Genomic DNA, 13,293 nt, shown 5'->3' with positions numbered 1-13,293 from the left:
TACATTTAAATTATTCCTACTTTGTGAAAGGTTTTCATAGCAGGAGTAAAACAGTGAAGTAAAATTAATAATACAGTGATGTTATCTGAAATTGCAATCAACACTTCAACATTCCCCATCACTATTTTCAAAAATTAAGAGAAATCAATTTTTTCACTCTTATCCTCCACTGCATTGGAGAAAATTTTTTATTGTAACAAATATACATAACAAAATTCTAATTCCCATGATGATTGAATAAAAAAAAAGTATGTCTCATTCTATAAGTTTTTTACATTTCTATAATGAATATATATATACAATATATATACAAAATATGTGTAGTATATAACATCTGTGGACTTCCCACTGCCATCAAGCTGTAGGTTGGGGGCTCTTTTTATAACTTCATTTGGGTTCCACTTGATTTTTATAATTTATGTTTACTTTTGCTTCTTTGGTGTGTCATTATTCTTTCTACCCATGTCTTTTGGAAATTCCTCATTCTTGAACTTTCTAAACTCACATAGTTTATTGAGCATATTCTGTCTTTCATCTTTGGACTATCAATATGTCTTATGCTGACCTCCCCCTAGTACGCAGTTCATTGCCTGAATATTACAAAATAAGGCAAATTTCTCCCTGCTCCCAAAATGAAGTACATCACAACATAGGAACAACAAAATCATATATGGGGTTTGGGGAATGGGATTTCCATCTGGAGAAAGTGTCAGGAAGCGTCACAAAGCAAGTGTTATCCTCACTGTCATTGTCATTATCATGCTCTGTGGTTTCTTCAGCCTCATCTAATATTGGGTCAATAGTTAGAATATTTTCATTCTTGGAGTACAGACCAATGGAAAATAGAGGCCAGAGAGGCTCTAAAAAGGAGCTGGTGAATGTATAGATGTGGCATCTACTGTCTGCATCATAAAACACTATGTCTCCTGCCTCATAATCCAAAAAGATCCCTACTTTGTTGAGTTTTCCTCTTAAGGGAATTCTGGTCCTAGGTGCGGCACAGACTATATAGTTATTTTGTCTTAGACTCAAAAGTCAGTATCCAGTAGAAGAAGATGGTGAAACCTCTCCAATTCTTTTTACAGAATTCTTACAAAGACCAACATCCCGAGCAGAACTGTTTCCCACTGTCACCTCCCAACAATGTCTGAGTTGTTAGAATCAGACCACATAGATCAGATCTCTCCATAATACAATGCAATTCCTTCCGTGAATCTCTTTCTCTCATTGTTTTCATATCTGTAGATATGATCATTCCAGGATGGGCAGTTTTAGGATCCAGATTGATTTCCTCATGGAATTTTGTCTTGATTATTTTTTTCTGATTCAGGCTCCTCCTCAAGTGAGGCTGAAGCAGTCTGAAGGACTGTGCTATGGCTGAGAGTTGTTGATTGGGGCAGAGGTTCTTGATAAAACAAACTTTCCAGCATACAGGACATTTAAAACTGTCCCCATTGGCTGAATACATGTAGTGGAGGATACAGTCTTCGCAGAAATGGTGACCACATTCTATAGACATGACACTTGTGAGGAAATCTAGGCAAATAAAGCATATCATCTCTTCTGAAATACTTGAAGTAAGATATGAGGCCATGATTCTTTCTGATGCCTCTGATTTGGGTCTTTCCCTGTTCTTGGAGCTCCTCTCAGTTTCCAGCTGGAGCATTTTTCGTATGACTATAGATAGCTTTGATTCCTTCATCTGAAAACTGCCTGTTTACATCCTTTAATCATTTATTAATTGAGGAATGGCTCTTATTTTCATAAATTTGACTCAGTTCTCTATATATTTGAGAAATGAGGTCTTTATCAGAGAAACATGTTGTAAAAACTTTTACAATTATGATTACTATGTATTTTCCTCCATCTTATTCCCCCCATTTATCCTACTCTGTCTTTCCTTTCAATAGGTCCAGAATATCAAGGGAACTAACAAAAAGAAATACAGGGGAAGGTGACCCAGCCATTCTGGATCTTAAATTGTATTATAAAGCAGCAATCATCAAAACTACTTGATACTGGCTAAGAAATATAGTGGTGGATCAGTGGAATAGGTTAAGTATGCAAGACACAGTAGTCAATGACTGTGGTAATCTACTATTTGATAAACCCAAAGCCCCAGCTCTGGGATAAGAACTCACTATTTGACAAAAACTGCTGGTAAAACTGGAAAAAAGTATGGCAGAAACTAGGCATTGACTAAAATCTTGCACATATACCAAAATAAAGTCAAAATGAGTTCATGATTTAGATATAAAGGCTGATACTATAAGTAAACTAGGAGAGCAAGGTATAGTTCACCTATCAGATTTATGGAGAACATGAGAATTCATGATGAAACAGGAGATGGAGAACATTACAAAATGCAAAATGGATAACTTTGATTACATTAAATTGAAAAGTTTTTGCACGAACAAAGCCAATGCAAACAAGACTAGAAGGAAAGTAGAGAATTGGGAAAGAATTTTTACAACCAGTATCTCTGCTAAGGGCCTCATTTCTAAAATCTATAGAGAATTAAGTCAAATTTATAAGAATACAAATCATCCTCCAGTTGATAAATGGTCAAAGAATATGAGCAGGCAGCTTTCAGATGAAGAAATTAAAGCCATCTATAGTCATATGAAAAAATGCTTTAAATCACTATTGATTAGAGAAATGCAAATCAAAACAACTCCAAAGTACCACATCACACCTATTAGAATGGCCAACATGACAAAACAGGAAAATGTTTGTTGGAGAAGATATGGGAAATTGGAACACTAATGCATTGTTGGTAGAGTTGTGAGATGATCCAACCATCTTGGAGAGCAATTTGGAACTATGCCCAAAGGGTTATAAAAATGTGCATACCCTTTGATCCAGCAATGGCACTTCTAGGGCTGTATCCCAAAGAGATCATAAAAATGGGAAAAGGACCCACATGTACAAAAATATTTATAGCAGCTCTTTTTGTGGTTGCAAATAACTGGAAATTGAGAGGATGCCCATCAATTGAGGAATGGCTGAACAAGTTGTAGTATAGGAATGTAATGGCATACTATTGTGCTACAAGAAATGATGAGCAGGTAGACTTCAGGAAAACCTAGAAAGACTTGCATGGACTGATGCTGAGGGAAGTGAGCAGAACCAGGAAACCATTGTATGCAGTAACAGCTACGTTGTGTGATGACTAACTTTGATAGACTTAGCCCTTCTCAGCAATGCAAGGATCTAAAACATCTCCAAAGGTCTCATGATGGAAAATGCTATCCACATCCAAAGAAAGAACTATGGAGTTTGAATGTAGATTGAAGCATACTATTTGCCTTTTTTTTTTCTGTTGTGTTTTGTTTCCTATTTCTGGTGGTTCCTTCTATTGGTTCTAATTCTTACTTACAACATCACTAATGTGAAAATATCTAATAGGAATGTATATGTATAGTGTATATCAGATTGTGTGCCATCTTGGGGAAGGAGGTGGGGAGGGAGGGGGAGAAAAATTTAAAACTCAAAATCTTATGGAAGTGATTGTTGACAAATCAAAATAAATTAAGAAAAAAGAAAATATAAGCAGGGTCTCCACTGTGGCTGCTACCTTTGCTATGCTCCTCCTCACCATGGAACTGAGACCCAGGACTGTGACCCAGATCCAAGTATAAGCAATGCAGCAGAGTCCTGCCCCTGGTCCTGTAATCCCCTTCTGACCAATTGTCTGACCCCTTTACTGTCTGTGGGCTGAGAGCTCTGGAAGCAGCCATTGCTGCTCCTGATTCATTCCCAAAGTCTGCTCCTGGTTCTCTGGGGCTGGGCTATGCTGATGTGGCCTGTGCTGGACTGTGCTCCGATCTCATCCAGATGTGACAGACTTTTCCTAATGACCTTCTAAGTTGTCTTGGGCTGGAAAATTTTTTCACTCTGTCCTTTTGTGGGTTCTGTTGCCCCAGAATTTATTTTGAAGCATTATTTAAAGTTGTTCAGAAGGGTTATAGGAGATCTCTGTTGAGTTCCTGACTTCTCTCCAACAGGCTCTACTTCCAGAGCCTTGTTTTTATTAGTAAGAAAACTGAGGCTCAGAGCAATTAAGTAACTTGCTTAAGGTCTCATAATTAGCATTAGAGACAGAATTTGAACTCAAGTCTTTCTGACTTCAAGTCAGTCCGACACTCTATCCCAGAGGTGGGAAATCTGTGGCCTTGAGGCCACATGTGACCCTCTAGATCCCAGAACAAATCCCCTTAATAAAAGGGGATTTGTTCTATAAAATTTGGACTCAGTCAAAAGGATCTAGAAGGCTATATGCAGCCTCAAGGCTCTATCCTTTGTGCCACTGCTTCTAGATTCGTATCTAAGTGATGAGTCTGTTCTGGAGTCTTCTAAGAGGGTCTTCCCCGGAGTTCTGGAAGTAAAGGAGAAACAGAGGCATTGGGACCCAAAGTGGCCGGGGGACCCACCAGCTCACTGGATTGACCAACTGACCAACTCTACTTTGATACTAGACATCCTTGAAGCAAGAATGCCTACCCTTTCCCCATTTGGTGGTTTAAGGTCCAGCCCCACTCCAATGAACTTCATATCCAATTTGATCCCAGTTTTTGGTTGTTTGTTGTTTTTTTTTTTCTTTTTGGTGAGGTAATTGAGGTTAAGTGACTTGCCCAGGGTCACATAGCTAATAAGTGTCAAGTGTCTGAGGCCAGATCTGAACTCAGGTCGTCCTAACTCCAAGGCTGGAGCTCTATCTACTGGACCACCCAGTTGCCCCATTGATCCTAGTTTTGATGCTCTACCTGGCTTCTAGCTCTTCCCTGTAGCTGGAGGCCCAGGATGGAGACAAGGATGATGGAGCACATTCAGTGATGCAATTGAGTTCAGGGTGGCATAGCTGGAAGGGGCCATAGAGATCATCTAAAGCAGTGACTCTTAAAATGGGGTCCCATCAAGTTGGTTTTTATAACATTCTGATAACTCTATTTCAATATAATGATTTCCTAGAGGTAGCTAGGTAGCACAATGCAGAGAGGGCTGAGCTTGGAATAAAGAAGACTTGAATTCAAATCCAGCTTCAGACACTTACTAGCTGTGTGAACCTGGGCAAGTCACTTAACCCCAGTTGCCTAAAAAAAAAAAAAGATGCTTTTTCTCCTTCTTTCTTTGTAATCTTAAGTATTTTATTTTATACATTTAAAAACTTTATTCTGAGAAGGTGTCCATGGACTTCACCAGACAGGTATCTGTAACATGAACAAGAACCCCTGATTCTAGTTCAACTCCCTCATTTAATGAAAGAGACTGCCCAAAGGGGAGAAATGACTTTCCCATTGTTGAGCAGGTAATTTGTAAAGAGTCAGGATCTGAACCCAGGATTTCTGACTCTAAACCATCCTGTTTCTTCCCAAGCTCACAGCCACAGCTCTCCACATTAGTCATGCCTAGGAAGCTTCTGGAAGACCTCGTCAGACCCTCTCCAAACCCAATCTTTCCATTTTCATTGACCCTCTTCCTGGCCTCCATCTAGACCAATTCGGGGTGAGGGGGGAAGAGTAGATCACAGTGACAGGCAACCAATACGTAGGGAACAAAACTGATGCTCAAACAAGCTACATCACTTTCCCATCTCCCGAAGCCAGTGTTGGTCCCAAGATTCAAAGCCAAGTCCCCAATGTGTAAGTTCTATATTTTTTCTACTTCAACTGGAGTTCTTAACCTGGGGTCCATGAGCCCCTAAAGGATCTAAAGATAGGTTGCAGGGAGTCAGTAAACTTAAACTTGAAACTTTCAATATTTTGGTAACTGTCCATTATAATTGATTTCCTTTGAAATCTTGTGTGTTTTCTTTTATGTGTTTGAAAACACAGTTCTAAGAAGGGGTCCAACAGGCTTCACCAGACTGCCAAAAGGGTCTGGTATACAAAAAGGTCTAAGAAACCCTGCTTTATCTACATCAGGCTCCCAAGAAGGAACATATCTGGGCTAAATTGTTACTGAGTGAAACGAGGTCAGTCCTAATTTTAAGCCAATCTTCTTTGGGGATCATCAAGGACAGGTTGATTATTTTCCATGAATTCTTCCCTATCTGGCTGATGACTCTGGCAGAACTGGCAGTGAGGGAAAGTTTCTGATTTCCTAGGGCTGACTTACACAGCTGGGAGTTCTATTAGCCAAAGGGAGTCAGATAGGGCTCAGGGGAAGAGCTTGGAAGAGATTACCAGGAAAGCCCAGAGGTCCCAGCTATAGGTCTCAGCTGGTCAGAGGCCCAGCTGGAAAGCTAACTTGACTCTGCACGACCTAGGAGATGTGCAGACATCCCCATCCCAATTACAGACAATGCCTAGGGAACTTGAAGTGTTCTGACCAAAGTGAGGCTGAAATGGACAAAGTAAACTTCCTATGATCATCAAGATGGTAAGTGATGAAGCCAAAATTTCTAAGCCCAGCATGATGATCTTTTCTCAACTAAGGCAGGGCATGTAAAGGTCTCCTGTATTCTGCCTGGTCAGATGTGGCCAATGACTCTTGAGAGATGATACAGCTATGTTCCTGGGAATACATACTCCGGGTCATCTTCTTCACCCTGAGATCTGATGAGCCTGGCCTGACCTGCTCTTCCTATGGGAGGAAGGATATCCTTGTTAGCCATTCAAGAGGAATCTAGGCTTCTGTAAATTTGAACAAGGAAAGTGTGAAGAGCTGGCAGCTACCACTGTGGCTGAGCTATTGATTTCAGTGACTGGACTGAAAGCAAACATCCCGGTTGACGTGACCTGCAGTCACATCATTGTGGTAAAATAACCATCATGACTAAGGTTGGCCCAGATAAGCCATGAGAAAGTGAATGTCCTTCTAGGATTAGTAGAGGTGGGGGACTGTGAGTGTGAAATATTATAGATATTGTCAGTCTTTTTCAGTGATGGTTAGTTATCCCAAGCTGCTGCTTTTTTTCCCCCCCTTTCCTTTTTTCACTCTTTGTTACAAAAGATGGCTTACTGGGTAGGGAAGGGATATTGTAAGGATGGTACAGAGACTAGAACTATGGTTTCATTAACAAAGGGGACTTCTGGGTGAGGAGGATGCATGTTAGTACCTTCTCTGTGATTATAGCACCTCCTCAGAAGTCATCAGAAGCAGTGAGAGGTTAAATCACTTGCCTAGTAGCCAGGATGTGTTGGGGCCCTCCTGGCTTCAAGGCCAGGTCTCTATCCACTACATCTCTGCATATTTGAGATAAAGGTGATATGAAGATAGAAGATATTAACAACAATTTTTAAATGACATCAAAAACCCTCTGTCACAACCTCATTCACCTTCCTTCACCCTTCCTAGGAGCTTTTCTCCATAGAGAAAGCTCCCACAGCTGTTCCCCATGAAATGTCATTTGACTGGAGTTAGGAAACTCTACTTCTGAAAAGTAGATTAGATAGGAGAGGATATGCTTTACAAAAAGAGACCTCACTTCAGATCATATTTCTGTCCATTGAATGTAAGCCTTCCCTGCCCATCCTGTCCCCAGGTGAGAGTGATCTCCCTCTCCTCAGATTCCTCATAGCCTTTTGTCTGGACTTCTGCCTTACACTTAACTCACTCTACCCTTCATTTTAATCATGGATGTACCTGCCTTTGCCCTCTATTATTCAGAGGCTGGGCAAAATGGGAAGAATGTGGACTTGGAGTTCAGACAACTGGATTCAAGTCCTAACTTAGACATAATGACAGTCAAATTCCTCTACCACTCTGGGACTCAGTTTCCTCTTCTGTAAAATGAGAGAGTTGGAGTAGATGATCTCCAACATCCCATCCAGCTGCTGGTGTGATAAGACTCAGAATTTTGTCCCCTCATTGACTCTCCTGGTCCCAGGCTTCCATCCTGCGACTCTAGCTTTTAACTGTAAGCAAGTCCCTACATATCTCTGAGTCTCAGTTTCCTCATCCATTAAAATGGTGATAATAGCACTTATATTATCTAACGTCCGGGTTGTTATAAGTATTTTACTCTCTATACATGTGAGCTGCTGTCATTGGACTGCTCGCCCCTTTGAGAAGAGGGCTCATGGTGTCACCTCCGAGCCTTGCACATAGTAGGTGCTTTGTAAAAGCAAAATGAAATACGCAGGAGGCAGAACCTACAGACAGTATTAACAAAGCTCCCCATAAGTAAAAAGCAGCTTCATCACGTTTGGATTTATCCTTCTTGACCTGGGATTCCCCAGAAAGCTGAAGCATTGTTGCTTCTGTGAGGCAAAAGAATCATCAAAAGAGATTCTGTGGTTAGATGCTAGGTCGGAATCTGGCCAAACCCAGACATATGGAGCATCTGGAACAGAAGAGACTATATCTCCAGGTTCCTATTTTGAAAGCTAGAAAAGGAGGGAATGTCTGGTCAAAATTAGAAAAATGGGCATTTAGTTACCACCAATTCACTGCATGAGTTGAGGCACATCAACTTGCCAACCTAGGAGTCATTATCTGTAAAGTGAGGGGGTGGAAATCAGATAATCTCCAAGGTTCTTTTAAGCTTCTAATGTTTGATGGTTCCTGACATTGAGATCAGGAGATATTCTAGGGCTGTGTATAGTCATGTTGGATATGCTATTCTTTCAGGTCCACCATATTTTGAGGATTGATTAGTGTGGCCAGCGAGCTGACGGGACAGGGAGATAGAAAGAGAAGGATGTGAAAGGTAGGTTGGGAGGAGGGAAGAAAAGGATGGGATGCCATGTGGGCATTTAGTTGAAAGCCTAACCCAACCTAGCATCAACCTAGAATATGGCAAATTGGAGTGACTACCCTGGCACTTTTGTTACTGTTCATCTTTCCTTCTCAAAGAGGGCCAATGACATCACTTGCCCCCATGGATTAGATATGATTGGGCAGAACTGTGCAGAGTCATCAGCCTCACTCTCTCTCTCAGAGTCATTGAATTCTTGTGGTAAGACAAAGGTCAAGAGGACTGGAGATGGCCCAGGATGCAGTGGGAGACCTTGGTCTTTCTCACTTAAGGTCTTTCCCAGGTCTCAGTTTGTCTGAAGCTCTACCCATTCAAAGACTGAGGACTGGGTAAGAATTGAGACAAAAGATGACTCAATTTGCTGTCACAAGATAGCAATTTGGCAGTGGAAGACCCTCAAGAGTTTCTGGCCAGAACAGAAAACAGCAGTTCTTTACATTCATTCTAAACCATCAAAACCTAAACAATGAGCCACAGAGACTTGGGTGGGGGCTATTAGTGTCCATTCAATGAACCCCCTGTCTTAAGGTAGAGTCAAGTACCCATTTCTTTAAAAGCCTGTCTTTTCAGAGCTGAATTGTCCCAGTTTTTTGAGAGAAAAAAGAAAAAAAAATATTCAGTCTAAGGTCCCCTACTACTTCCATCATGATAAAAATGGTTCTTCCCTCTGCTTTTTCATCCCAAAGGACCCCAGCACAACCAAAGCCCAGTCTGAGGCCCCAGAAACCAACCAAAACCCCATCAAACTAAGAGGATAGGACTGTACAGGGCTTGAGCGGGGTGGTAGGACTTCTGATAAGAGATGTAGGGAAGTGTCCAATGTAAGGATCTATGAGGAGATGAACAGAGCTAGTGATTGTTAGAAGAAAGACCAAGGCTGCCCCAGTGGGCTATGACATAATCCCACAGGTCTGTGAAAAATCAGATCTGACCATGGAAATACAATTCCTTCTTAGACACCCCCAAGTTCATGGGAAAAACTCTCCCCAAGGAGTCCCCCCACACTGTAGATCCTAACCCCACAAAATATATGGACGCCCAGAGGTAAAACATACTACAGGCTGTCCAGGAACCTAAAAGCCACAGCTTGAAGAACAGAGGGTTCTGTTAAGGTATGACACATATTCCCATTTGAGGCAAGAGGTGCAAGGGTGTGACTCCTCAAGTGACCCACAGACAGAGAGAAAATGGCCCTGCTCTTTTTACCAGGAATGTCCACAGCGAGCTGGTTTAGTTCATGTCCAGTTTCACAGCTTTTTACCCCAGAGGAGGGTCAGCTGGCACAGGCCAGAGCAGTGTCTAAAGGCCATCTATCAGAGCGGAGGAGCAGGGGACACTGGACAGGATAAGCCTGGGTCCCATTCATTCACTTATGGCTCTTTCCTAGTTCCCTCTGTCTTCTGCTGCTCAGTTATAAAAGAGAATACTGTCCCCTAGAATGAGAGTTCCTTACCATTTCCCTGTCCCGTAGAGGTAAGTTAGCCCTTTCCCTTTGGGGGCTTTTAATTCTGCTTTCACATTTCCCACTACGGTGAAAATCACCCTAGAGGCATCTTTCCTACCATCTATCTGATTCTACTCTGTTCGCTTCTTCCCCTATTCCCTTCTTTTCTTCTTCTATCCTTTTCTCCATCTTTCTTCTTTCACTCTTCTCCCCCAATTGAAGGGGAGAGACAGGGTGGAGCCTAATGAAAAAGGAAGAACAAATCATCCCAGTTTCTTTTATCTCAAGCTCTGATAACACTTATTTCACAACTGGGAAGAATGAGGCACAGAGGCCAAGCGGATGTAGCCTATGGGTAGGGGTTTTAAGGAGCAGTATGGCTTAAAGGGGGGCAGCTAGATGGCACCATAGTGCACAGAGTGCTGGGCCTGGAGTCAGGAAGACCCATCTTCCTGGGTTCAACTCTGGCCTCAGACGATTACTAGCTGGGCAAGTCACTTAACCTTGTTTGTCTCAGTTTCCTCATCTGTAAAATGAGCTGGAGAAGGAAACATTAAACCACTCCAGTATCTTTGCCAAGAAAACCCCAAATGGGATCATGAAGAGTCAGATGCAATTGAAAAATGACCGGACAAATGGCTTAATGGATAGACAGGTGGGCCTAGAATCAGTAAGGTCTAGGTTCAACTCCAATCTCTCTGACACTTCTAGTGCAATTAGACTTCAGCACATGGCCAGATCTCATAAGATGGGGTACCCACATGGGAGATACCAGGGACCTGCTTCTGGGAGAACACATCCTATGTTGGACTGCCTCATACTTGGGAGCAACTCTTTCCATTGGCTGCATGACCAGCATTGCTTGGGACTTTGACTCTCTCCCTCTCCTCTCTTCCTTCCTCTTTTCTACCTCCTTCCCTTTCTCCCTCTCTACTCCCCCTGCCACCCCAACCCCCAAGTCTTGAGAAGCCAGGGTCTGTGGACCCAAACCCAAGGGGGTGCTTTGGCATTAGGATTTGATGGGATTCATGTTTTATAGGAATTGAGTTTAGGGTGACCCTAAACCATTTCCTCTCCCCAGAGTGCTAGGGGTATTGGACAGATGCTGCTCCTGGGTGTTGGGGGAGATGGTAGAATGTTTGTCTATTTCTTCTTGCTATACCTTTGAAGTAAATATTCTTTTGTAAAAGAGAGTCTGACTGTTAAGTAGTTTAAATGGACTTGAGGTGTTTGGTCCACTAAAATTGAGGGAACGCAGTATGTGAGGGCTTGAGCCAACAGCAGAAACAAGAGACCTACCGCCCATCCCTCAATTTCCTAAGGGTGGTGGAGAACCCTGAAAGAGGGATGGAAATGTAACACATCTGGTCTTCAGGTTGTTGGAGCCAATACAGTGAGCGCTACATTGGCTCTATGACCCTTGGGAAGTTCATTTACCTTCTTAGAACCTCTGTTTTCTTATCTGCAAAATGGGGATCAGAATATTTACAGTAACTGCCTGGCAAGATTGCTGTGGGGTTCCAATTAGGTGATGTATATAAGAGTGTCCCAAAAGTCTCAGCATTATTCTAAGCTTAACACTGCACTAAGACTTTTGGGACATACTGTATAAATGTCAGTTATTATTGTTGTCATTGTTATTTTTACCTAAGAAGGTAAATGTGGCAGGACGGATGTTAATAACCAAACAGTCTGGGGCAGCTAGGTGGCACAGTGGATAGAGCACTGGCCCTAGAGTGAGGAGGACCTGAATTCAAATCCAACCTCAGACACATAACATTCACTAGCTATGTGACTTTGGGCAAGTCACTTAACCCCAATTACCTCCTATTTAAAAAAGAACAAAAAAAGGGGAAGGGAAAATAACCAAACAGTCATAATAATAGCTAGCCATTATATAGAACTTTAAGGTTCACAAAACATTTTACAAAATTCTCTTTTTATCCTCAGAACAGTCCTGGAAGATGAGTGCTATTATCGTCCCATTTTACAGATGAAGAAACTGAGACAGAAAAAGATTAAGTGATTTGCCCAAAGGTCACACAGCTAGTATCTCCCTGAGGCTACATTTGAACTTAGGTCTTCCTGACTCAAAGTCCAGTGTCCTATGCACTATGCCACCCCACTACCTCCCTCCCTTTCTCCCTCTCCACTCCCTGCCACCCAATCCCACCCCAAGCTCCATTCCCAGGTACCAGTAGCAAGCTCAAGCTGTGACAATAACCACATACCATACTAGCAGATGAAGGCATTCTGGGTTAAGCAGCGACCGACATCCATGGCTGGAATGAATACTAGATTCACCTTCAACAAAGTACAGAATCCGGCTGTCAAACCAGACAGGCCCAGAAACCACAAAGCAGAAGTGAAAATTGGCCCACTGGACCAGCTAATTGTCCCAGTCTCTACATCAAAGAAAAGTCCAATCCAAGCAGAATCTCTGTCTAGGATACAGTAGAGGCTCCTTAGACTCCCTGTGCCATTCAGGCTTTCCAAGTTGGCCAGGTCTGTGTGGTGGATCCTACAGTAATCCCAAGCCTCATGCCAGGTAAGCTTTGTGTTCACTCTTGTGAATCTCTGACCAGACACCGTCACTTCACTTGCTGCTATGAATGGGAAAGCAAATTAGTGGCAAGGCCTTAGTCCCCTTGAGTGTCCCTGAGGTTGCCCTCCCAAGGATGCTGTTATCCCAAGATCTACGTAGGTCCAACTCCTAGGACCTTTCCTAGGGTGGGGTTGAGAGCAGGGATGGGGAAGGAGGAGACAAGAACAATAAATCAGACTATTGCTAGTAGGCTCAAGCCTACACTTACCAGATGTCACTTGGATGCCCATCCTTGGAACAAAGTAAAGAATCCCTGCTTCAGAAAAGGGGAAAAAATCAAATGTTGGCTTCAATTTTGGTCCCACTTCCTGAGGTCATTTTGTAAGGGAACCAAAAGTTGAATCCATTACCATGAGGGTGGGCCAGCCTGCAACCAGAGATGTTAGACTCACTGACATCCTTTTCCTTGAGCATACCCTAGTCAGCTCTCCCAGGCACTATGGGCTCTGAGTCACACAACTACATTGCTTCAAAAAAAAAAAGTTTGTCATGCAAGTAGCAAAGTAAACTATCCTGGGAAAGTGGAAGGGTATGAAAAGATAA

The 13,293-nt window shown here is 42.4% G+C and overlaps 1 protein-coding gene across 1 annotated transcript in view; it reads right to left on the bottom strand.

The window, feature by feature from the left end:
• The window catches only part of CLEC20A (C-type lectin domain containing 20A), a 38,443-nt gene extending 25,463 nt beyond the window's left edge, over positions 1–12,980 (bottom strand). Inside the window, 3 exon segments of the mRNA XM_078155786.1 lie at positions 9,468–9,530; positions 12,377–12,751; positions 12,959–12,980. Coding sequence (XP_078011912.1) covers positions 9,468–9,530; positions 12,377–12,751; positions 12,959–12,980 — 460 coding nt within the window.
• Positions 12,981–13,293: the final 313 nt, after the last annotated feature.

Source organism: Phascolarctos cinereus, unplaced genomic scaffold, assembly GCF_003287225.1.
Source record: "Phascolarctos cinereus isolate Bilbo 61053 unplaced genomic scaffold, phaCin_HiC Scaffold_5;HRSCAF=322, whole genome shotgun sequence".
NCBI classification, from domain to species: Eukaryota; Metazoa; Chordata; class Mammalia; order Diprotodontia; family Phascolarctidae; genus Phascolarctos; species Phascolarctos cinereus.
This window is presented reverse-complemented; position numbering and strand designations above follow the sequence as displayed.